The sequence below is a fragment of the Ambystoma mexicanum genome, chromosome 9, assembly GCF_040938575.1.
Source record: "Ambystoma mexicanum isolate Mex_15411 chromosome 9, UKY_AmexF1_1, whole genome shotgun sequence".
NCBI lineage: Eukaryota > Metazoa > Chordata > Amphibia > Caudata > Ambystomatidae > Ambystoma > Ambystoma mexicanum.
The window spans coordinates 798,601,979-798,629,214 of NC_090931.1; the positions used below are offsets into that span (position 1 = coordinate 798,601,979).

At 42.7% G+C, this 27,236-nt stretch overlaps 1 protein-coding gene across 2 annotated transcripts in view; it reads left to right on the forward strand.

Moving 5' to 3' along the window:
- IGF2BP2 (insulin like growth factor 2 mRNA binding protein 2) overlaps positions 1-27,236 on the forward strand; it is a 1,316,273-nt gene that overhangs the window by 793,320 nt on the left and 495,717 nt on the right. For both annotated transcript variants that reach the window (XM_069615761.1, XM_069615762.1), the window contains exon 10: positions 17,153-17,281. In XM_069615761.1, the coding sequence (XP_069471862.1) occupies positions 17,153-17,281 (129 nt within the window). The remainder of the gene's footprint in view (positions 1-17,152; positions 17,282-27,236) is intronic.

A 27,236-nucleotide genomic window follows, 5' to 3' on the forward strand; every position in this document is an offset into this window, starting at 1 on the left:
GACTTACCTGAACTTAGAGAATGATAGAGGTTCCCCCATTTTGCACTCACAGATCGCCTATTTTTAACTTGTTATTGATAGTTCTTTGTCTTTCCTTCTTTTGTTTCCCCTTTTTGTTACTTTTGTTCTAGGTGTGACTATTGCTTTTAATATGCAATTCTGTATTGTTAGTTTTAATAATATGTTTGCAACAAAGGCACAGATGAAAACGTCAAGCAACCATGATTTCTAAGGGAATGCTTTGTCCTGAAGAAGATGGGCATCAACTGCATTAAAGTTAGATGCTTTTTACCATCGAAACTACTATTTACTATCCGTGCCAGGCCTATTGCATGTATTTTATTGCCTTGACATCTTAGTAGATTACGCACGGCATCCCATGGTTAGCTTCTGTGTGTTTTTGATTATTGTGAGATTGTTCTATTCTTTCCACTAAATACTTCACAGGTGACTGCCGGTTCCCCCCTTGAGCGATCCCCTTCACTCGCTCGGGGTCCTCCACATCGCACCTGCGAATTAGCGACTCAGACCTATTAGATGGTCCCCCTCTCTTTTTTTCGCCTTTTCTTTAAATAAGCACTTTATGACTATGCACTTTACTCTTGATGTAATAGGTTTATATTAAATATGAGCTCATGATGGTTTAATATGCATTTTAGTATTGATGAAAAATTAAATAAATAGTTTTTTACAATGAACTTTGGTCTTATGTAGGGTTGATCTGTGGTGTGGACTTGGGGGTCCTTCTTTTTCATCTTTTGTCGGTTATGTCCTGTTGATTGAACATTGCTACATTCCGCTGGCATGACTCCTGTTTGAATATTGTTTGTTGCTTCCCCTCTGTCAGCGAGGAAGGGGTAACCCATCTGTTGTGTTACTGCACAAGTCCCTACCATGAAACAGCCCAAATAACATTCTATGAAAAGTCATCCAGACAGAATAAGGTTCATAACTTGAGAGTTCATGAATCAAATGTAACATCCTATAATTGTCACTATTCTGTCTTAGGTAGACATCCTAAAGCCACTGGTAAACCCCAAACCAACTCTGATAACTTTCAGTTCACCAGGCAATCAGAATTAAATGAATATAAAAGAGCCATAACTCCTATGGAGTTCAAAATCCATAATGCCTGGGACGAGGATGAGAGACAGAGTTAGTGAGGATATACAATGCTACAGAACGGACTGTGCGGTCTAGTTTAAAGTTAAAGCTCCTGAGCAGGACATTTAAAGTCGAGAATGAACCTCAGCTGTATGAAGGAGTAGCAGAGGCAGAAGCAGTCAGGAGAAACACTGAAGCAGTTGAAGTGGAAGCAGGAGTGCAGGCATCAGCTGAAGCCGACGGGGGAAGAGAATGAGTGTGGCTTTGAAAGGTATGCGCAGCAGGAAGCAGAGTCATGGTCCACAGCAGGGGGAGAAGCCCAGCTGTGTGGGAGATGTGCTCCCAACACGACACGAGTCACTCGAAGGCGCTGGAGGACGCAGAGACCCGCCAGAGTAGGTGGAGCTCCAGAGAAGAGCTGTGCAGTCCACTGAAGTTATGCAGGAACTGTCAATGGTATGGTCAGAACACAGAAGCTCCAACACAGCAGCAAAGAGTGATGCAGGGACACAGAAGGAGAACCGTGAGTTGGCCTGAAGGACAAGGTAGCCCTGAGGGACACCAACCAGGACATTTTGCAGTAACAGATCATTTTGACTGCTGAACAAGTAGAATATAAGACATCAGCTCAGTGAAACCTGTAACCCACATTGCCAAGAGACCATAAAGACTGGCAGTCATTGTTGAATTCTCCTCACATGGGATACTGGTGTGGAGAACCCTGGAGCAAACATTGCTGCTTACCAAGACCAATTGTAGTAGTAGGAGTTTTCTTCCTGGCAGGCGAATGAACCAAGAAAGGGGCCAGTTCTAGTTTGTCCTGGCAGGCGAGTATATCAGGAAAGAGAGAGAGTCACTTTGAAGAAATCTAGTTGTAGTATAGAAAAAAGGGTTGTGAAAAGAAATTTTACTTTATCATCCTGAGAAAGCTATTACATCATAAAAGACAGTTGCTATGCTATCCTGACAAAAGCATTCTTTTGGAAGAATAATTATAATGTTCTAGTATCTACTCTTCATCCTGAGAAAAGGATACTGTGTGAAAGGAAACAATTCCTTTAGTTTATGAAGTAGTGTTTGGTGAAAGAAATATTACTTTATCCTGGGAAGGATACTGTGTAGAGGAAAACATTGCGTTGTTGCTTTTTAACAAGTGTTTTGTGAAAGAGACAGTTTGTTAACTCTGTCTATTTTATATACTAAATGCCCCAGTAAATAATCAACAAATGTGATATAAGGAAGGTCTCACCTTGGCAGACTGAAGACTACTCAATGGAAAGCCAATGCTGAATGGAAAAGCCCCCCCCCCGACTGATGCGGCACTCTCTGCCCGGAAAGTAAAACCCCGAGAGAGAGTACGCGACTGCCAGGGAAACCCTCTGGGGTAGAAAACCCTGGTAGGAAGCGGAATCCAGTGTCTCAGGATAGTCGTGCAGATAGTGTCATCGATGGCGAATTGGTGCTCGATGCGGGAAGTCTTCTTCTCTTATCCTGAAACTTCTCAGATAACTGAAGCGATTCCTTGGAGACGGGAACTGGAGTGATATGGGAGACGAGATGTCTGCAGAAAACAGAGAGGTAAGTGCGAGCACTCGGAGGTGATTACTTATCCAAGTCAATGGAAGGAAAGAATATCTTGGTTTTGAGTGAAATAATTACCCAGAAGAATGTTAAGAGACGGGACTGGAGAGGAGGCTCCCGATGATAGGAGGGAAGCGGCCACGGAGTTTGGGCGAACAGGAAAGGCTGTGGAGAGGATCTGAAATAAGCAGGAAGACAGAATTAGAGAGGAAAGGTTAGGAAGGGTTTCAAACAGGGAATGCTTGTAATAGAGCACCTAGTAGTGAACTCACAGAGCGTCTGCCAAAACAGTAGTGACGCGAAGAGCAGTCAATCTTTGTGCAGTATAAGGGATCACGTGAGCGTTCCTCAGCGTCTCTGGCGGACGTGCAAAGACTGTAACGCTGCTCTCCGTCCAGACCGTACTATGGTCCGCCATCTTGGAAGTACAGACCCTAATCGAACCGCATAAGACGGTTCCAGGACCACAGGGACCAATGTCTTATGTGTGTAACAGTATGCCCCCTTCCAATCCACTAGAAATTGAAATCTACCCCTGCGATAACGGGAGTCGCAGATGCTGGCAACATCAAACTCAGGACCGGTGTCTGTAGAGACCGGAGGTGGTGGAGTACTACTCAACCGATGAAAACGGTCTTGCACGGCCAATTTGATCTGAGATAAATGAAACACAGGATGGATCCTAGACCATGAAGGAGGTAGAGCTAGCTTGACTGCCGCCGAACTCACCAAGGATATTACTTTGAAGGGTCCAAAGAATCTCGGAGAAAGTTTAGATGGAACCAAGTGACGTGGTAGGAATCGAGATGCCAACCAAACTGAATCACCTAAGGTCAGTTTAGGGGAGTCTCGGCGATGTCGATCTGCATTACTCTTGGCACGGTCTTGAGCAGCTTGCAGTGATATCTTGGCGAGTCTATGCCCTTCATGAATATCTGATATAATGCGATCCACTCCAGGACAACAAGAAGGAGAATTGGTAACCGAAGGAACAAAGGAGGGGTGATATCCGTAGGTACAATGAAAGGGTAGTAATTCCACCCAATTATCCTGAGCCGCAGATACAAAGCATCGTAAGTAGCCCTCCAGGGTTTCATTTAGGCGTTCGGTCTGTCCGTTAGTCTGGGGATGATATCCCGAACTGAGGGCACGTTTGATTCCTAGGGCATGACAGACCCTTTGCCAAAAAGCCGAAGTATATTGAGGACCTCGGTCTGATACCACAGTATCTGGTAGGCCGTGTCGGAAAAATATTTCCGAAAGAAAGATCTTGCCCATTCCTTCTGCTCCAGGTAATTTGACCAATGGTGTAAAGTGAGGCAATTTAGTAAAGTAGTCTATGGTGACCATTATGGTGGTTTTGTTACCCGAAGGAGGAAGATCCACTATAAAGTCAGTAGAGATTATTTGCCAGGGTTTATCTGGGATAGGCATCCGAGTCAATAATCCCATAGGTGGCACTCGTGGAATCTTGGACTGAGAGCACACGGTACATGCAGCCACATAATCTTGAACATCGGTACGAACTCCTGGCCACCAAAAGTGACGCTGAACTAAGTCCAATGTGCCTTGAAAACCTCGATGACCCGCCGCCCGGGAGTCGTGGCACATCTGTAAGACTTCTTGTTGAAGCACCGGTGTCGGAACCAAGACTTGGGATTTGTGAAAAAAGTAGTGGTTTTTCTTGGTGAGATGATATGTAGAAGCAATTTTTTCACATAGAGACTGATTTACTGTGTAAGCGGATCTTGGCTCCTGCAGAAAATCAGTAATAGCAGTGACAAACCTTGCTTTGGGAAACAATTGTTCTGGACAGAATCGGGAAGTGGGTGAATCTTTGTGGGAAAGGGCATCCGGGAAGGGAGGTGAATTCTATCCGAAACGGAAGAAAAAAGTAGGCCCAGCGTGCTTGTTGACTGTTAGTTGTGTGAGCATTTTGTAATACCTTGAGATTCTGATGGTCAGTGCGGACCTCCACTGGGAACGGTGAACCCAACAATAAGTGTCTCCATTCTTCAAAGGCCTTTTTGATAGCCAGTAATTCTTTCTCAAGGACTGAATAATTTTTCTCTGAGGCATTGAAAGTTTTCGAAAGATACGCTACCGGTCTTCCCTCCCCTTGTTCCGAGCGTTGTAGCAAAACTGCGCCCAAAACGTGATGAGATGCATCCATCTCTACAATAAATTGCCTGTTCTGGTCGGGAGTAACCAAAATATACGCAGATGGGAACATTGTCTTTAGGGTTTGAAATGCTTGATTTGTTGACTCATCCCAGCAGCATGGAACCCCTTTTTTCAGGAGTCGGGTTTTCGGTAAGAAGATTTCCGAAAAGCAAGGAATACATTTCCCATAAAAGTTAGCGAACCCTACGAAGCGTTGGATTTCCTTAATATTGGATGGAATAGGCCATTCTGATACGGCTAAAACTTTCTTAGGATCCATGGATATGCCTTGGGGTGACAAAACAAACCCTAAATAGTTCACTTGGTTCTGATGAAATTCACACTTCGGTGCTTTGCAGTAGGGATGATTGGACTGCAGGCGTTCTAGCACCGTGTTCACATGTTTGATGTGATCTTCTCTGTTAGATGAATATACTAGGATATTGTCTAAGTATATGATTACGAAATGGAACAGAATATCCGCAAAAAGGTGGTCCATAAAACGTTGGAGCATGGCAGGTTAATTTACCAAGCATTACGTGGTATTCATAATGTCCAAAGGGTGTCCGGAAGGCTGTTTTCCACTCGTCTCCGGGGGCAATGTGAATGAGTGATACGCCTCACGGAGGTCTAGTTTAGTATAGAAAGAAGCCCCCCGAACTGCTTCAAGGATGTCAGGAATCAACGGCATTGGATATTTGTCAGCCACAGTGATAAGTCCTCGAAGGTCGATGCATGGTCTGAGTTTGTTGGAGTCTTTCTTAAGAATAAAGAAAAGAGAAGCACCCGCTGGGGATACCGATTCAGTAATGAGCCCATTTCGTAGGTTGGACTGGAGATATTCCTTAAGAACAGTCTTTTCATGCTGTGAGAGTACATACATCCTCCCGAAAGGAATGGGATGATCTAGAAGTAAGTTAATGTGACAGTCGTCTCTTCTGTGAGGAGGCAAGGTAGGGAATTCCGGGTTGGAGAAAACAGATTGATACATCATATTGCATTCTGGAATAACCTTTAACTGATTAATGATGGGCACAGTAGGAGAGCTAGATACTTCTGTCGGAATATGTATGCCCACTGACTCGTTGGACAATGATGAACACAATATTCTGAGCCGAGGAAAAGGGTTCCAGCTGTCCAGTTTATAAAAGGGTTATGCACCCTTAACCAAGGAAGACCCAGTATAATCGGAAAGTGGGCAGCTTTGATGAGATCAAACACCAGGGTTTCTTTCTGCGCGGCAATCTGGCAAGTGACTGGTTCGGTCTGTTCTCGGATTGGACCGGAACTTAAAGGGCTACCATCAACCCCTTGGATGGGAGTGATCATTGTCTTGGGTATACAGGCTATACCGTGGTCCGTGGCCCATTGATCGTCCAGGAAATTTCCTGCAGCTCCGCAGTCTATTAATGCAGGTATGCCTTGTAAGATTTGGTCAGATAAAACGATGGTCACAGAAACGATAACCATGTTCTGGGTGGTTGAAGCAGTCTCAAGGTTTAAACTAATCCTCTTCGGGGAATCAGATTTATGTACCCCTACCGCTGTTCCCCCTGCGGTAGGGTTTTGGAGTTTCCCGAACCTGAAACTGGAGTACGGCGAGGAGGAACAAGAAGGCAATCCCGTAAGATGTGAGACAAAGAGCCACAGTACATACACAATCCCAGGAATTTTCTCCTCTCTTTCTCATTAGCTAATAGAGGCCCTCTCACTGCCCCAATCTGCATAGGTTCCTCAGAAGAGCCTCGTTTACTGACAACTGCATGATGTTCGACATGAGGTCGAATCCCTTTATTCTTTTTCTTTTCATGAGAGCGTTCTTGTAAGCGGTATTCTATTTGCATGGTAAGGGTGATCATGTCTGCTAAATTAGCAGGACGAGGAACCTTAGCTACCTCGTCTTTTGGTTCATCTGATAGTCCTAGTCTAAACAACGTGAGAAGACCATCATCTGGCCAACCTGTCTCGGATGATAACTGTTTGAATTGAGTGATATACGTCAAAAGATCCTTACTGCCTTGCTTAAGATCCAGCAGCCTCTCTGGCGTGGCTACTGAAATTTCTTGTCTGCTGAACATAGATTTTAGGCTATTCGTAAAGGCTGAGTAAGAATCTAAGATCACATTGTTGGATGTTACCAATGGGGTAGCCCAGGCTAACGCGGGACCAGCAAGATGGGAAATCACAAAGCCCACTTCAACCTTTTCAGTAGGAAAGAAGCGAGATTTGAATGTGAATTGAACAGTGCAACTGTCAAGAAACTCTTTAAGTTTATGTGGGTCACCATCAAACTTGCCTATATTTAAAGTAGATGGGGGTGAATCAGAAAATGCCGGGGCAACTTGTTGCCACAGCTGGACATTATCCTGTTTGAGGGATTGCATTTCTAATGTCATCGCCTGCATGGCAGCCATAAACTGTTGCATTTGCTGGTCCATTGAATATTAGTCTGCCAAGCCCCTTATCACTTTCTTTTCGGGCGTCGCTATCTGTTAACTCTGTCTATTTTATATACTGAATGCCCCAGTAAATAATCAACAAATGTGATATAAGGAAGGTCTCACCTTGGCAGACTGAAGACTACTCAATGGATAGCCAATGCTGAATGGAAAAGCCCCCCTACCCCTGACTGATGCGGCACTCTCTGCCCGGAAAGTAAAACCCCGAGAGAGTGTATGCGACCGTCAGGGAAACCCTCTGGGGTAGAAAACCCTGGTAGGAAGCGGAATCCAGTGTCTCAAGATAGTCGTGCAGATAGTGTCATCGATGGCGAATTGGTGCTAGATGCGGGAAGGCTTCGTCTCTGATCCTGAAACTTCTCAGATAACTGTAGCGATTCCTTGGAGACGGGAACCGCAGTGATATGGGAGACGAGATGTCTTCAGAAAACAGAGAGGTAAGTGCGAGCACTCGTAGGTGAGTACTTATCCAAGTCAATGGAAGGAAAGAATAGCTTGGTTTTGAGTGAAATAATTACCCAGAAGAATGTTAAGAGACAGGACGGGAGAGGAAGCTCCCGATGATAGGAGGGAAGCGGCCACAGAGTTTGGGCGAACAGGAAAGGCTGTGGAGAGGATCTGAAATAAGCGGGAAGACAGGATTAGAGAGGAAAGGTTTCAAACAGGGAATGCTTGTAATAGAGCACCTAGTAGCGAACTCACGGAGCGTCTGCCAAAACAGTAGCGACGCGAAGAGCAGTCAATCTTCATGCAGTATAAGGGATCACGTGAGCGTTCCTCAGCGTCTCTGGCGGACGTGCAAAGACTGTAACGCTGCTCTCCGTCCAGACCGTACTACGGTCCGCCATCTTGGAAGTACCGACCCTAATCGAACCGCATAGACGGTTCCGGGACCAAAGGGACCAATGTCTTGTGTGTGAAACAGTTACTTTACCAAGTGGAAGGACTCATTAGATGGAAAAGAAATTTGGGTTGAACTGAACAGAACTTTGTTAAATCAGAACTTCATCAAAGGTTTGCCTGAATTGATCCTGTGGAAGGGAGCCAAGCCCTGGTCTCAAGGAATATTTTGAGAATTTTAAGTTTGAACAGCAAAAACAGGACCTGTTGTCTGCCAGCAGGTGACCCCTATATGCACTCATGTGGGATGAAAAATCCTTAAGTGGTTATAATCATTTTACTCGTATTCAATACCCATTCAAAGCTTAAAAGGTTGCTGTTAACATATACATCCGTAACTGATGTTGGGCTAGAACCAGTCCAAACTGTTCAACCCTTAGTAAATAAACTCAATAAGATGTTTCTCAAAAATATAATTACAAGGTAAATATTATAAAGCAAAAATAGGAATTCTCCAAATTCAAATCAACCTGGTTACAGAAACTTAACAAAATTCGAGTTGTGCATTACTCAGTTTTGTTACATCTCTTACACAACATTGTGTGGTAACAGATAAGTTAACAATTTCAAACAGTAAAAATAACAGTGAGCATCTTAATAAGCGCCACTTATGGTAGTTCTGTTAGGGTTCTGCCAACGGGTTTCGGATCCTTCCTGGATCCTTCTTCAGGGCCTTGGAGGCTATTTTTCCTTATTCTTGTGTGTAATGGTTCCAATTTGATTGTGTACCTGTGGGGTGATACATGGAGCTAAGTGTTAATCCAATGTGTAAACCTGTTACGAATGTCAACGTAAAAGTACATAGGGTAAATCAAAGTGACTAACCTCCAATTGCAGTGGGAATGTTCACAAATTCTGTCAATCGAAGTCCTGTACCGGCTGTACGGAGTTAACGATTCCTTCTTGCTATTCTGCAATTACATCTGCAATGCTGTGGATATAGTTATCGATTTTCCCCGAACAAGGTCGCCGAAAGAGGATTTGCTGAGTTAACACCGGGACTCAGAAGTTCTAAAAACAAATAATAGGGTCGTCAGGCTAGTGATAGGATTCATTACTTAATGCGTGGAGTCATTGGTTATAGCACTAGTACTAGTCACTCACCCATGATGGTGAGTAGAGTGGTGGTTTGTGCCTAATGACTAACCCTTGGCGGTGGTCAGGTTACGATCTTGCCAAGTCTAGAACCATATTCCGCAGAAGCGGAAAAAATACAAGAAAATCATGTTGTCACTTATCTGGGGTCTAGCGCCCTCCCTCCTATAGTCCCGCTGAGTGCCATATGTGTCTAGGAGTATAAACTCTCGTAGAGTTATAGCATATCTCTACTGTACTCTTCACATTATTCACAACTCACCTCTGAATCTCTGTGAGACACCACCCGCTGGACCTCTTAGCAGCTTGTCGCCCTCGAGACAAATGTATATGCAGTTGCCAAGTTACCGCTGGGCATGCCCGTTGGTCTCGCATGCCGCCATCTTGGTGTGGGACATATCGGGTGGCCCTGGGCAACCATAGTATTGTGTTGCAAGTAGTGCATGTAAAGGTATAACCGTTCCGGATCGTAACTGCAAAATAGAGCTCAGTGTGTAAGTCATGTCTGTATAGTGGGTAAAGCTACCGTCCCACCCACTGTGTGCCTCGACTTTGCTGTGGCAAACCGAGTAGGAACATAATGGAAAAGACCATAGTTTTGTGGCCGGCAGGGGGTGGGTCAGCAAACCGACAATGATCGGCTGGGTGCCCCATACCCGTCCTTATGTTCTGATCGCGACAATCGTAAGCAGTAAGCGTAAGTCCGCTTCTGCTATTTGTGGATGCTCTTATACCCTAATCGTGTTGACAATATAATTGTAAAGTGAGTAGTTATGTCATCACCCAGAAGGCGTGACCAATGGTTAGGTGTAGACAGGAGGAGGGGCAGTCAGACAGGAGAATCTGGCTGGGTGCCCCTTCCCTGTCGATTGAATCAGTAAAGTAGGGATCATTGGAAGATTGGAGGGGTAAGCCCGTACTCCTCAGACTGCACGCTGAGTGTAGATGGTACGCAGAGTGCAGTGCAGAGTAAGTTTGAACTCTTGCACTGTTTTGCTGAACTGAAGACAGATATATTTACCATGTACACTTTGGTTATATGTATTGAGCTGAGGGTCAGCTAGCTTTGGACACTAGATCATTTGTATTTTGTTTGCTAGGTCGGGACATCCTCGTTAGGATAGGGAAAGATAGGCATTTATCTCACCCCTCTTTATTTTTATTTTTTAAAAAGGCAAACATCGAGAGAACTACAACTTTGTGTCCGTCTCGCATCTCTGACCCCCTCACTGTGTCCTATAGATTTTACCTGTGTCCTGTATTAATATAGTCCTATGTGCTCCAAGCTCCAAGTGGCCCCGGCCAACAAGCCAACTCTGTCGGGTATAGCAAAAACCCTCCTCCATATACACTAACAAGATAGATGTTTCGGGCATTTCACTAAAACTTGTATTATTTCAGGATCTCTTATGAGGTATTACTCGGATGAAATTGAAGGATTGCCAATCTAGAGCCGTATCTGGAGAGGCACTGGTCACGTTGTTGCTCAAACCATGGAAATCCTCCTATCACCCACTGCCGTTAATCAATGTCAATAGGAAATTACTTGCTAAAGAAAATTGTTTCGTATGCTAATGCAATCCGCTCTCCTCACCTGTGTTTGAATGAGGTTTGTTCCCAAAGTGGTCCTTAATACGTTTTATGGGCGATTATGCTTGCTCTTTTTGCATAAGAATGCATAATAGCTCAGTAGTTAAGGGGTTAAGCAGAGAACTCGTTTTATGACACTTCAAGTATTTACAGAATATTTCTTAGGACTTGCATAGCCGAGCTGACAAGTACAGATTTTTTTATTGTAACCAATACTGTTTGCTGTGTATTTGTGTGATTCATGCAAGTAAACAAAGTTGTTGTTTTCTAATTTAATTGTTGATTTGATCATTACGTGGTTTTTAATCTGTGCTCCTGACAGTTGAAATTCTAGACAACACAAATAACACTGTTTGATCTTAGTTGGTGGTCAAGGGCATACTGAGTTGCCAATTAAAGGTAATCTGGTTCTTTTGCCTTAACTGCTGTGTTGGAAAATGTACTCTGCTTCACTCGGACCAGTGGAGTTTTTTAATGATTGAGGTGATAAGGCCAAGCTTCATTAGGTTTAGGCATAATATTTCCACGTATTTCTGAATTTTTGCAGGTTTTTCAAGTACCAAAGCCATTTTGAGTTCAATTATAACCTGCTAAACCCCCATACAAGTGTGCACATTTCTGCTGACAAAAGATGCATATAGATTTTGAATAGAAGTGCCAACTGAGACTTGAAGGCCACTTCATTACTCCGATTTGTTAGGCAGTACCAATCTACTAAAGCTCCTAATTTGAAACACCAAGCCCATTCAGAATCTGATAAGTGGTCATTGGTGAAAGGGCTGCCCAGCACGCCTTCAATTGTGGGTGGTGGTAGTAAGGTGGAGACTGTATCTAGGTTGTCGTTGATCAATCCTTGATGTTCTTGAACTTTGCCTCGAAGAATGAAAGGCTTTTTTAGTTTATGGGTGTTTCAGGTATGAAAATAAATCTGTTTCCTTGCCCCATTATGACAGCAAGATTATTGGCAGGTAGGCAGATTCTATAATGGAGACTGGGAACCAATTTCTGAGGTTTGTGCTGGGTGTATTAAAATCAACCCCAACATTTTTTTTACATTTTTACATCATGAAACTGTGATACATTTTATCACTACTTTATTTTATTAAAAGATGCTTCATTTGCCCTGCCTTGGTATTTGCTGGCTCAGTATGCTATCCCTAGGTTTTCATGGTTGCAAAATGTCGAGAAAAACATAGAATCATAATTAGGCATGCACGGCTTGTTTGCTTTTTACTATTTGATCCCAGTAGCTGCAAAGGCACAAATCAAGCCGTTATTCCTCTGAGGGGAGGAGTGTGAAAGAGAAATTGGGGGAAATTATGAAAGAATTGGTTAGATGTTAGCTACTGGTTAAGTTGAGCCCAGGCTCAGTGCCATATTCATGGTGCAAGAAAAGATGATCTCGATTCATGTCATGTTTGCAAACTGGCATTTGACTACGCTACAATTGGTATTCAATCCATCATGAAGGTCTCAAAAACCAAAAGCTCCAGAGATATGCTGATGTGCTCATTGCACATTTGAAACTATCTTGCATCGTCCATTTTTCGTTGGTTTTCATATGGGGGGATTAAAAAAAAGATATATTGTACTTTAAAAGATCTGGAATACGCCAATGGACACCTGCATCAGCCTATGTACTTTCGACAACTGACTGAATGGTGTTCCTGGGCCTTGAGGCCTACTTGTGCTCTGCACTGAGCATAGTTTAGACTTGCAACATTACATTGACTGGCTATGGGCCTTTATGACTGAATTATGATGGAGGGATACACAAGATATTTTTGGGTCAAATTATACATAAAATAAAAAGGGTTGTTCATAATGGAATGATTGCAATGTCCATTTACATAACCTATAAAAGCAACCAATATTAAAGATTTGAGTTAACATGCAGTTCATTCATAGAATTTTAGTAGCCGATTTGGATGAATTTTGAAATAAATATTACTGGACTTGAAAGGAGCTCCTCGTGGAACTTGGAGAAAGATTAAAGGGTATCATTGATTGTTTCAGGTTTGTCCACTTCTTGGAAGATCTTCATAAACACCCTATGCTGGTTTTCTTTGTGTCTTCTGGGCTTATTGTGCCTTTTTTAATTAACACATAACTTGGTTTCCTTTCATGTGGGCTTTGCCTTGACCTCTGTCAACAAGGTCTAATGCTGCTCCAGTTTTCGATCCTATCTCTTCCTGTTCCAGCCCAAACTACTTGTTGGATTAGGCCTTTTGAGACCTAATGGGGCTAATGAGTCGAGCTTCCAGGGGATTTTGGAGTTTACAGACCTCAGGATTTGCACATTTTCAAAGATTCCCACAAGTTTATTTGGGGTGCACTGTGGTGTATATCTTGTGGTTTATTCACGTTTGATATTAGTTGTTAAGATCTGAGAGATAAGGGCATGGCAATCCAGGATATTAGATATTTGTAGATCACAGCCAGATATGAAGCACAGGTCTAGGTTATGACCCGCTGTAGCCTTCAATGAGTGGATTAGTTGTGCAAAGTCATGTAGGTTCAGGTTTTCAATAACTTCAGGGGGCTGTTTGTTAGGAATGTCTAACCAAGTTGTTGAATCCTTGATTAGCAGGACCTCTTGTGACAGGGCTTGGGAGCATAGGGATCTGTTGATGATTTCCTTGAGGAATTTAAAATTGTAACATGGTTTTCAATAGAACACTGAGCAAATAAAGGATGAGTTGGGACTTGGGAAGCAGTGTATTGAGAGTTTCTGTGAAGGTAATGGACTCTCAATAAATGTAAAAATAATTAAGACAAAGGTGTTCAGTAGAAAAGGGGACAGGAATATTCCTAGGTTAACAATTAGCTCGGGCAGTGGGGTGATTGAACAGACCACAAGCTAAGATTATCTGGGGGTCCGGTTGACTGGAATCTGTGTCTGGAAGGACCAGGTGAACAGGGCAGGCTTGAAGCTCACCAGGCACTATGCAGGGTTTTATAGTGACATTTTCGAATGTCACAATTTCGAATGCCTTTTTCTCGAACGAAAAATAGCGGGGAAAAAAATGTTTAATGTTTTTTTTTTTAATGTGGGGGGGTTCCCGTTCCCCCCAACCCTCATTTTTTTTAATTGACCCTTTTTGTCCTAACTAAACCCAACAAAAAAAACATAAAATAAAAAAAATATATATTCGACAATTTTTTTTCAACATTTTCTTTTGACAAACAGCCATTAGAAATTGTTCATTCGAAATGTTAACTGGACACCATATGCAGGCCCACGGGACAGGCCTGTTGAGTGTTGTTTGACAGATTTATAAGTGCCTGGCCAGACAGGCCACCCTATATGGGGGCATGCTGTGGGGTGCCCACAATTCAGACATGCTCCGGGTCATTGAGCAGAAAGTTCTTAAAGCATACATGGGCTTGCCGGCAAACTCTCCGAATGCCCCAGTTTTCTGGGAGTTAGGTTTGCAAAGCATCAGCTTCTTATGTCACTCGAGGCTGGTGTTTTAGTGGGCGAGACTCTGGACTAGCGACAATCTGAGCCATTAGAGAGATGCTGTCAAAGATGTTTTGTCTCTGCCAGGCGGAGCAGATTTACCCTGGTTCTCGGCCATCAATAAATAGCTGACTGACTTGGAGAATGATTGTTCTCGGCTGGACACTAATCCGGAGAACCCCAAAACACTGGTAAGAAAAGCCTACGAAAGCAAATAGTCGAGAGAAAACTGAGCGAAACCCGCAAGGTCTGCCAGGCTGCCCGTATATCAGTCCAGGAAAGAATATCCTGGCCTTCAAGATTATTTGGACAGAGTGAAACTGAAACCAATGAAAGCACTGTACATGAAACTGCGCATGGGGACTCTTCTCTTAGCTGAAGTCAGTCACCAATGGAATAAGTGTATACCAGCAGCTTGCCCTTTTTGCCCATACAAGGTAGAAAGCGTAGTGCATTTTATTTTGTTTTGTCCAAAGTAATCTCACATTAGGAAAAGATTTCTAATAACGCTGTTTAATCAGTTTTGCATTAGAAGAATTCATGTAGCGCTTGACCGGGGATTGCGAGCTGGCAACCAATTGTTTGGGGAATTACTTGCTCCAAGCTTGGAGGGTGAGACGGAAACATGTCACCTCATCATCAGCCTCGCACTGGTAACTCTGGGGTTTTACATTTTGTTTTTAAACTTGCGGCCTCTGATCCCGGAACAGTGCCTCATTTTACAGTGTTTTATTAATGTCTTAATTATTTATTGCAATGTATTTTGTGATTTGTTATGCTGTAAAATCTGTGTTTGACTTTTATGATCTATTTATTGGATCGAAATAAAGTATTTGATTTGAATTGAATATCTAGAACCAGTGTTCTCCCAAACCCAAGCACCTACTACCCAAGTTAGTACTAGAGTTTATTAACCCCTACTTGCTAAGTTCTGCCTCACTGTCAATGAGGGCCTAAAGGCAAACACCTTATCTATCGAATCTCCCTCCCTCCCTCCCGAATGAACCAAGGCTGAGTTTGGAGTAGTTCTCCCCATACAAAAATGTTTTGAATAATGGTACAGCATACTTTCTGTGAAAAAAGTGGGTAAAAAAGCTGGACAGTTTGCAATCAGTTTTGTAGGGTAACTCATTAAAATAATTATAGATTACAGTCACCAATAGTGCACAGGAGCATTTCCCAATGCATTTTCTTGATGCCTTTACTCACAATATATGCCAGTATAAAGCCATTTTCAAGCTGGCTGTACCCATACATTTGCATGCTGGCTGCACCTATTTATGCCAGTATTCCCATAGTAGAACATATTCACGTTTACTTTGCACATAATGCCAGTAATGATACTGTAAGAAAACATGTTCAAGCTGACTCTTCCAATATAGGCCAGTACCTGCATGTAAGAATATAATCCTGCTGGTTTAGCCATTAAAATGCCATAATAAGAAAGCATTGCCAAATTGGCTGCACTAATGTAGGGCAGACTAGACAACTAATAACACTTCATGTATGTTAGATGCCCAGTAAAAAATGCTATGCCGCAGTAGACTGGATGCTCCAAAATGCCAGCCTAGCCACATAATAACACTTATAATGCTTGCTTCATCATAGATACCTAGTAAACAATGCCATGCCACACTGTGAAATGGCTAGACTGGATGCACAAAATGCCATTCTAGCTATGTAATAACCCTTATCCTGATTGCTTTTGTCATAGATGCCCAGTATAAAATGTACCCCCTCCCCACCAAAATCAGCATCCCGGGGTTGCACAAACCCAACACAAGCACATGCACATTCACTGCCTCTTTCAAACACACATTGGTGCAGAATTCCCACAGCATTCACTGGCACATTCACGAGCACAGCCATACATCATACACTCGCTCACACACGCATACATACACACATAACAACATACACATCATGCATACAAACTTCTACACCTGCCTCCAGCCCCGGTCTGAGTACTGCTCCTCATGGAAAAGCTGCTTCCATTAACTAGGGCCCCTGGCTTCCACGCAGAAGAACAGGAACCAGGAAGCGCAGTGCAATTCATGGTTCTTGCACATGCATGCAGGTGCGTCACATTGTCAGCAGCCCATTCAGCATGAATGTGTGGGGATTAGCAGGGGCACCCCTTTGCACATCAGGCATGCAGTTCCCAAGCCTGCATTCCTAATGGTCCATGCAAGACTGGGGAAGTGAAATGCCCTAGCCTTGCATGGCTCATTGGACATGCACAATGGAGAACTGTCAAATGGAAACCACATTTCCCTTTGCAATTTTAACCCACAGCTCATCCATAATAGACAAGTTTACTGGCGGGTCGGCTTCCATTGTGGACAAGCCACCACTGATTGGGGCCCTCTCAACTGCCACATTCACTGTTTGTGATAGGACTGGCTGTGACTTCCACCCTGGTCGGTCTCCCACCACAGGCTGATAGGAGTTCCCATCCCCTGACCTTTTCACAGTAATAGATTATCCAAGAAAAGTGGATGTGTTGTTGGTTGACCAGGCTTCGAGTAAGCTGTAAAAAAAGGTCCGACAAATTCAAACCATGAAACAAGTGTGGGTTTTCTTGGGTTTTCTGCACCTTGCTTTTGCTTCAATTTCTAACTTCTCTGCCCATGCAGCACCATCCTCAAGGTGGAAGAATGTAATTTCAGAAACATTGACATACACCCCAAATTGGGGGTGGGGGGGGGTTGAGCATATTCAGGATGTCTCTAATAATGCACTAGCTCTATAACGATGTATAAAGGTTATATTATGAAATATTGTTTTGTTATTTCAGCAACAAGCAAATCTAATTCCAGGGCTGAATCTAAGTGCTCTCGGCATCTTTTCCACTGGACTATCTGTGCTTCCCTCCACAACTGGGCCTCGAGGAGCTGCTGCTGCTGCTTCATATAGCCAGTTTTCTGTAAGTAATTTGTTAATGTTGTGCAAGCTGATATAAGTTTGTATTGGACTGCTTTTGCAAAATAGTGACGTAAGAACCATTGTTACCGGTTAATAGTAACCAGGAGTAGTAGCTGCTACTATTGGCAATCCCCTTGCAATCCCATGCTCTGTGTCTACTACCCAGAAATGAGAACAGGAGAAGAAATAAACTTAGGGAATGGGACAAAATTGGGATAAGTACAGGAAGGTGATGGATATAAAAAATAAATAAGCTATTCAAGCTAAATTGTGCAATACCAGAAGAAGGAACCAAAATTGAGCAATTAAAAGAAAGGCAGATGGAAATAAAGGTTGAGCAATAAAGTGTGAAAGAAACCACACATGAATAAGAAAACATCAAAAAAGGAAGAAAAAGTGAGATCAGGAATTTGAAAGGTAGAGTCGGAAGTGATGGAGTAAGGGAAGTAGCGATTAAGGCGAATGACTAAGAAGAGATAATGAAGATATTGGGCGAGATGGGATGGGATTATGACATGTAAAAATGGTATTGAGAGAATGGAAAAGATTGATATGGAGTTGAGTAGATGATAGAGATCTGTCAAAGGGGGTTATTTTGCAAATGTATGATGACTCATTTGCGCAGTGCGGTCTTTGATTTTAATCCATCCGTTCATTTGTCTCCCCGCCACTTCCCCCTCCACCTGACCTACAAACATTTTACATGTGATTACCCCACATTTGTAAGTGTGTTTCAATCCTCTTTTCTTCACCTCTATCTTCAAGCTTTCCCCCTTGAATTCTGAAGATGTCTATGCTCCTTATGATGGTAGTACCTGGCGATTTTACAGTATTGATCTATTGTGCCTAGGTCACCATCTAGTAGTTGGTCTAGAATATTACTACTTGTTTACTCATTTCTTTAGTTGGGCATTGACAAAGGGGCATATGCATAACTAGATGCCAGTCTGATGTCCTTGCTACCCCCATACCTACAAAATGCTTCTTCAAATAGATGCCCTTTCCAGATTTGCCACCATCTAGTTTGATCATGGAAGAAGGTGGTAAAGGACTTTCAAAGGAAAATGTGAAGAACCAAGACAATTTGACTATCATTCTGTGGCATCATCAATTGCTTGAATTTGAAAATCCAATATTTTTTACTCAGGTCCTTTATGTAAGAATAATTGTAACTTTTTGATGATTCCGATATTGGTTTTAGGAATTTTGGCTAGTGGACCGAATATATTTTAGTTTTGCCTGTGCTGTAATCGCTTTTTTCCTGTGGCTAGAGAACACAAACTATGCATGCCGGCCACAACCGGTGTCCCACGAATGCACCACCTCACTGATTGCTGGAGATTTCACCCCAAAATCCCTACAATTTAGGAAGGAAAAGCAGTGTCTTGTATATTCTTTAGACGCTAGCCATTTGAAGGCATTGGCAGAGACTGAAGAAATTAATAACAATAATAATAATTTGATTTTTATATAACACTTTACAAAGGACATATTCACTACTAGGCCACAGTAAGCATGCAGCTGGAGGTCCAGTACTGCAACACAAGTCCTCAATGATTCCTAAAAGAGGTCTGAGATCATAATGTCAAAGCAAGGAGAGGCTCCAAATTTAAGGAGCACTTTGTTCCCCCAATTGGGCCCCCTCCTTCAATGCCCACAAACATCTGCCATCATTTTTGAGTAGTGCAAACAACATATTAAAGAGAAAACAAACTCTTAGAAAAATAAAAGGTTCTTCTCGTTGCCAACTCATAAGACCCGAAATATTGGTGCCAGCTGTAGTTAAAGTAAAACCTAGCTCAAAACCTTAAGGCTGTAGAAGGAACTCTTCTGTGCCATGGGGCTCGAATGCACTTGAGACTCCTTGATAAGATTAGAAAAACAGGTTTTATTGGCTAGGGTACCAATGATTCCTTAAAGTGCTGGCCTTACTGGTAACTGCAGGCAGCAGGCCGGTCACCTCCAAAGAGAGGAGTCGTCCTTCAACGTCAAAACCCCAAGAGGAAAAACCTTTGCATAGAGATGTTTCCCAGTACAGCAGAGAATCCAGAAGACTTAATCCAGTGCACCAATGTGCAAGCCCGCCAGGAGGAATCAGGAGCTGCGGCAGAACAAAGAGCAGGAGAGCGGCAGGATGAGGGACAATGTCCAAAGCAAAGCCAACGGGAAGCAGAGGAAATTGGAAGGAAACAGGAGTGAGACAAGGGAGGTAGAGACAGGAGAGCAAGGGCGGTACACAAATTAGCGACAAGGAAACTTACACTAATCAGGTGTGAACAGCCACGGGATGTTCGTCCATAAATCCCTCGTTGTGACGATATTCCGATGCTGTGAGAATTCCAGAACCAGAAGTACCAATGTCTGTGCCATCTTAGAATGGGCATGCTGAACCTTCACCAATGCTGATATGCCCCAACATCTCCACAATCGCCATATAGCTGGCAATTCCTAACAGATACCTCAGAGCAATTTTTGATACTAGCATAATCTGGTGCCACAGTTTCGACATTACAAATTTCAATCTGAAAACAAAGAGAAGTTAAGATCTTGAGGACTAAAACAGTTCAAGAGGTGTAAAAAGATTGCATTATTCAAGAGTATGGCCTCTTTGTGGCATCCACGATAGCCTTCAATTCTGACTCAATTGTTCTTGAATCCCAGATTGTCTCTGACAAAACAGAAACATTGAACATCCAAGAGGCTTTGAGAAACCTATCTAAAAAGGAGAAGAAGCTCTATTAAAGGGACACACTTTCAAACCCTGTGCAAATACCCCTTAAAATTCCCAGATTGCAGAGAGATATAATAAATGAATCACATGTGGTCAAGAAGGACACTCTGGGATAATACTTCTCTGAAGAAGGAAGAATAGTGGCAGATGAAGAACAAAGTGTATGGAAATATTAAATAGTTCAATCTGCAGAGGAAAGTGAACACCCTCTATTGTCATATCCTTATGATACTAGGGGCCCTTCAACTTTTTGCGTTTTCCCATTTCATATTTTGGATTACTAACCTACTTTGGTGGCCAGGGGGTCTTCTAGTGATGTCCCCCTGCCACTGCAACTCTTTTACTCATTTAGAGCACATACATGTCCTGGGTCGCCCATAAGGCTACCAGTCCTAGCAGTGCTTCCTGTGTACCCTGTTGTAAGGAGTAGACTGGTAGCAGCTGTAATTCAGCTTAACTAAATACTTTAATCTTGGCTTCACTAGGAGTGCAAGCTCTTTTACCACATTAGTAGTGTAATGTACATTTTTGGTACTCATTGGGGTACCGATGTATTGTTGTAAGGCCTGCTCTAAGCCATTTATTATTTTAGAGCTTCTGTTGTTCCGGGAAACCCCAAAATAGGCCTAAAATGGCTGTCCTGCTCCTCTGGGCTCTTTGTGATCCCACATGGTAGCCCCCATATTGGTTTTCACTGGCTAGACCTGTATAAATCCCAGGGCTGTTCCTCGCGCATCTTGTGGAAGTGGCCTTGGTTGATTTGCAGTTCTAATGGCCAATCAGATTGGTGCCTACCCCCTCTATCTACACTTGTGATTGGTTGGCTGGCTTTATCCAACCTCTGAGTAGTGGTATAAAAGTGGCAACTCTGCCATTTCTTATTTTTTTTTTATTGATTTTAGCTGAATTTAATCAACTTGTTCAATTTATAACAACACATTTATCAAAGATTACATATAAAACACATGACAGTGTAAAACATAAAACCATAAAACAGAAGCATTCTCTTCAATTCATCATATCTAGAAGAACATCCTAGAATATTAATATTGCATATAACAATGAAAGTGGGGAATGAAGAACAACAATAACCACGACAATTAATAAAATGAAAAGCTTTCCTAAGCCACGAAAAAATAAAGAAAAATACAAGTGCAAAAATGCCACATATCACTAGTGGTAACATAGAAACAGGGCAATTAGCATTTGACATTCATGACGTAATCACTTTGTACATGGAAGTGTTGATATTAGTTAAGCATCACACAAGGTTGTAAGTCCTTATAGAACGCGCTATATATCAAAACAACAACACCCCCGCTAGCACCAATACTGGTGATTACATTTGAGTTTTACATTGCCAGTCAATTGGCAGAACAATAAATATTGCTGCGAGAATTTTAACTTCAATTCTTGTTAGCTGGGATTGAATAGTCGCGGAACCATCAAATAAGATGCCCAAATATATGTAGTTAGGAACCACCATGAGACTTGTGTTCTATTTTCCAGTTCATTCGATGACTACGCTTGCCTTTTGGAGTATAGACAACAATTTGAGTTTTCTTGTTGTTTACCACCAACTCATTAGATCGAAAATATAGACATAGTGCTGCTAGGAGGTTTTGAAGACCAATAGATGTTTTAGATATTAGCACTAAGTCATCCGCATACCATAGCGCTTTCACCTCGATGTTGTCCAATTTCGGTGCATCTGCGCAAACCTCGTCAAGGGCACTTCTGACGTCATTGATGAAAAAATTGAACCGCGCCGAGGCGAGTATGCATCCCTGCTTAAGTCCCCGTTCAGTCAGGACAGCCGATGATAGAAGCCCCTCTAAGTTTAATCTTACACTAATTGAAGTGTTCGAGTGTAATGCAAAGATGATGTCACTTAAAGTTGACGGGCAACCTGCCTTTAACAATTTATCTATCAGCCGAGGTCTAGAGACAGAATCAAAGGCCGAGTGTAGGTCTACGAACGCAAAGTACATGGGCTGTTTGATGGACTGTGCTCGATGTTTAATGGCGTGAAGAGTAATTAAGTTCACCGCAGTCCCTAGACCTGCAACAAAGCCTGTCTGGGCGGGATCACGCTGCTTTGCATTGAAGGTCCATTGATTAAATTCCTTCAACACCAAACAGGAAGAAATCTTGCCCGGCGCATCTAGGAGAGCAATGGGGCTATAACATTTAGGATCCTTACGATCACCCTTTTTGTAGATGGGAACTATTAAAGATGTGCGCCATGATTTTGGAATTATCTTAGTAAAATGTGTTGGAAGGTATTATATAAGATAATGGCCCATTCTTCTGGGTTCTGTTTGAACATGTAATTTGTTAGACAATCCGGTCCGGCAGCTCTTGAAGATGACTTACTTATGAATTCCCTCACAATGTCTATAGAGCACTCCAGAGACCAGCTTGAAGAAGCTCTCTGAGTATATTCATACTTAATCATGTTATAATCAGCATATAGTTGAGAGAAATGCTTTACCCATTGTGCTTCTGGGACACCATTTAATTGGAGCTCCAGTTGAGAGGAGGAATTACACTTGTTCAATAATTGCCACACTTGTACCGAGTTTTTCGAATATCAAGCAGACCAGAAATTTTCGCCGTCAACTTGAAAAAGCTGAGCTTTTCTGGCATGAGTCCAGTTACGATATAAGCATTTCGCTGTTTTAATGGCTTTGAGCTGTTCATTTAACGGCAATTTGCGAAAATTACATATTTCCTTTCTTAACAAGGTTTTGCATTGTTGTAAAGCAAGGTCAAAACCATGAATGTGAGATCGAGATGGTCTGGTGATTAGCGTTTGGATATTTCTAAACATATCGAGCACATCAACATAAGATGTTACAACATTTGTGCTTTGATGTTTTAAAATGGCTGTATTTAAAGTCTGTAGCTTGACTGGTGACCAATGAAAGCGATTCTTACCATTATTAGTTATCAGCGCATGATTAGACCATTGTTTAATAGTGGCGTCTGATTGACATAAGGCGGACCATTGGAGAGACAGTAAATGATGATCACTATGTGTTTGCTTTATGATTTCGAATTTGGTGGCATTTGCATGTATGCTTTCACTCACATAGATGTAATCTATAGTGGATCTAGAGGCTCCTCTTTCCCAAGTGTGTTGAGGTGGAATGTCACCCATAATGGTCCCATTCGTCATTTTCAAGTTTAGATCTTGAATAAATATACTCCATTTCTGGCTTGCATTGCACCACCCCTTTTTAAGTGTTGGAAGACATACAAGATTCAAGTTGCCAACCACCATTGTACCAGAGATCGATTGCAGGGCAATTGTTTCAAATACTGATGATAAAGCACGATAGAAGGCATCATCAGTAATGCCCGCAGGGTTACGATAAAGGTTTATAAGTGCAAATACATGAGGTCCATGAGTGATCCTGACCACCTGAATAAATCTATTTGGAGAAAGCCACTCCCCAATTTGGAAATTCCTACTAGATTTTACAGCCACCAATAAGCCAGCTGTGGGCCTGCCTTTGTTTGAGGACACTGCAGGAAGCAAGCAAATAGCATGATCATCCCATATGGGTGCATGTAACATCCAAGTCTCTTGCAGAGCTACAATGTCATAGTTGTTTAATTGAGCATTCACTGTCCACTGTAGATGCAAGAAACCTCTTGTATTCCAACTTGCCAGTTAGATGGTTTCACTCTTCTCAACTATTGGTGGTTATAATGAATTTTTTGTTGTCAACCTACTCTGAGAGCAGTTAACCTAAAGGTACAAGCGCACTCTATGGTCGGTGTCTCTACTGCTGTCTCAGTTTGTTCTTTGTTCTCTTGGGCAAGTGGACGAGCTGGATCTAACGCGAGCAAAAAGCCCAAACTAAAAAGGTCCATTTTCGCTTTCCATAAAACGTTTCGGACCAGCCCCGATTTGATCCATAATCTTACAATTGATAGATTATTCTCACAGATTAATTCACTCTGGTCAAAATCACTCGAGGACAAGTCCTCCAGGGACTGAATGTCAGAAAAGATATTCAAAACACTTGAACGACACAAATTATATTTTGGAAAAGGCCCCTCTCGACACTTTAAGATTAAGGTATGAAAAGAGTTGAATCGCTGTGTTTTAATATCTTTATGGGTATGCACTTGAGTTTTAGGTTTCACACCAGAGATCACATTAGAGTTTCTCATATTTGAACAAGAAGGAAGGTTAAACTGCACCTTCTGCACTGGAGCGTCATTTAAGCGGCCCGAAGATTGGTCTCTATGGCGACACTCATCTTGAACCTGAGCAGAGCCAGGTATTCCGGCAAAAGCTGGAATTTCTGTCGCACGATTTATCTCAGGAAGCACCTCGGCCAGCCTCTTACCAAGATAGGCATCTACAGCCGATTTCAAAGCAGACAGCCGATTTTAAAAGCCTGCGGAAGCTGCGGGAGCTATCTGTCGACTGGAGCTCACCACAGCAGAACCGGTCGAAAGAGAGGAAGCCGCACCACCCGAAGTGTGAAGCTTTTGGGGCATAGTTAAGGTTGAATCACGCTCAAAAAGGTCCACCAGTTCATTCAGTGGCGCATAACCACTAGGAGGAGCTTGGGGATGAATTTACAACCAGCGGACCAGAAGTGGAAATGGTTGCGGACTCAATAGCCACAGACACCAATGTGGGAGCAACAATATCTTTAACGACTCTCAGGCTTTGGGGTTGAAGCGCTAAAGGCGCAGTGGACCAGGTCGCAGAGCTGATTGGAGGATTTATGATCTGGATATTTTGATTGATTTCTTTATTGGTCTTTTGCGTTGTTGATACTTTGGATGTCGATTTAGTTCTTTTTAAAACTAAAGTTTTCCTCTTGTTTTTCTGAGCAGGAGCCTGACCTTCATCAACGCTGCTAATCTTGTTAGTAGCAGGGTAATCAGGTCTCTGTGGAAAATCAACACTGATCCAAGAGTCATTTTTTTGGTCAGTAACGTCATCTATGCACTCTATAGGACGATTTATTTTTGCAAAGGTTGGAACAGCTGTATGCGGAGTTCTTACGCTCCATGACTTTGGAATATGGTTAAGTTCTAACCCTGACAATCTCTGTAGATGTCTTCTTTATGTTGAGCTGCAGCCATAGAACCTGAAGAGCTTAGACTTTCCAGGGTAGAAAGTCTGTGCATAATGAGGTTCAGAGTAGTGGGAGATGACGAGTTTTGAGAGCATCGTTGCATCCACTCACCAATCTGATCAATTTTTGCTGTTTGGAGCGCTATTTTGCGATCCAATTCTTCAAAAAGTTTGAAGAGACTTGATATGGTTGTATTCACGGCCCCCAAAGTAATTTCTAGGAGAGCCGGGTTCACATGCGGCTCGCCAGGAGTTTTTACCGACAAACGTCTCGGCGTTGGCTGTATAAAGGACTCATCGATTACATGCCTTGTAGAGTCCATGGAACCAGGAAGGTTGTAGTCAGTAATAACAGACAATCTAGAGCTCTCCAGATCATTATTGCATTGTCGCGAGGATGTATTAATCATTGCAGATTCTTTTGCATTCACGTCAATGATCTCAATCACATCTTCGCAAACAGTAACATCTACCGGTGTATTAGATCTTTGGTGCTTCGAAATTGCCCTAGACTCAGCAACACAATTTGTTTTAGCTGTAGCACTGGCAGCTATCATCGAACTGTCCAACATTTCTTCCTCAACTACCGTTACCATTTTATTGCACTGTGAAATTTTGGCAGGAGACTGAGGTAATGTTAATAAGGTTTGGTCATAAATGACCACAGAGGGGATTGGCCCATTAGCGCCTAGTGGGGAAGTGTTTGTAGATTCAAGTAGCTGCTTGTTTACTGACGGCAGCCTGCTTCAGGCAGGCCAGGCGCGTGAGTCACTGCTGAGAGATCATTTATTTTGTCATAGAAATTTCTAATATCTCCATTTTGTGAGGGGGTTTTAGTTACTGGAGTGAGAGTAATCAATTTCTTCGAAATTCGAGAGGAGCTCTTCTTTTCTTCACACAGTTTAAAATTGTGCCCATTTACTGGGGTTTTAAGCTCATTCTTTGGAAAAGTTATCTCAGGAGTGGCTTTGCCAATCAGCACACCATTTACATTATTACTAGTGTGTTTTGGAGAGGGTACTTCAGGCATGTCCGATTTCAGCGTGTACGGCACACGAGACATGAGTAGCCTACTAATTAAAGTTCTTCTTGTGCAGTATATCAGACAACCAGTGTACACCGCGCAATTAGAAAAACAATGAAAATCTCTTCAGACGCCAGTTAAGATACGTTACAACCAACACCACGCAAAAGGTCAACAATTAACAAATGAAGACACATGAACACCGAGAACCATCGACAAAATACAAGAAAACGAAAAGGTTGGGAGTTTACGCTACCCGCGACCGGTCGCGCGGCGAAACGGGACTCTGCGTGGACTCCACGTGTGCGTGCGCGGGGTCTTGCTTAAATAGCACGCCCACTTGGGCTTAAAGGAGGCTAAAATTAAAATAAAAGAGGAGTAAATATAAATATTAATATAAAGTCTGAATAATATAGTAAACGTAAGTCCAATCCAAGGATGTAGGAATCCGCACCTTGTGGGTGATGTAGTTGAAACACGTAGAGAAGCGAACGGGAGAAAATTCTTCCAGCGGTCCTGGCAAAGGCAAAGCGGGACTCTGGGTGGACTCCACGTGTGCGCCATTTCTCCTTTTCTTGTTCCTGGATTTTTGGAAACAGTAGGTTTACATACTTGCTGGAGGATTGCCTCCTGTTGTTGCGGTTGGGATTTCTGCTGCTAGAAGTCTATCTCGTGCTCCTTGAGTCCTGCTCATTTAACTGAGGTTCCGAGGCAAGCTTTGCATGCTGGGACCATCTCCAAGCTATTTAGCTGCTGCTTCCTGCCATTTACCTCCAGAGTGTTCCGTCTTGGTGCTCGTCTCTGCCATTGTCTTGAAGATTGGTGGTATACTACTGCACTTCCTTATCTGCTCCTTGGGCCATTCTGGGTCGCCTTCACTGTTGTCTCCACTGGGGGGCGATTTTCTGTAGCTATGACATCCTCCTTTGTTCAGTAAGTTGCACAAATCTTCTTTGTTGGTTCCCCTCATGTTCCTTGCCAGTATTTTTGCTGCTGGCTTGAGGGGATTCCTTCTGGGAGGGCTGTTTGTACTTTTTTAGGTAATTGGGTTCTCTGTTAACTCGGGTTTCAGATTTGTGGGTACTGGATCCTTT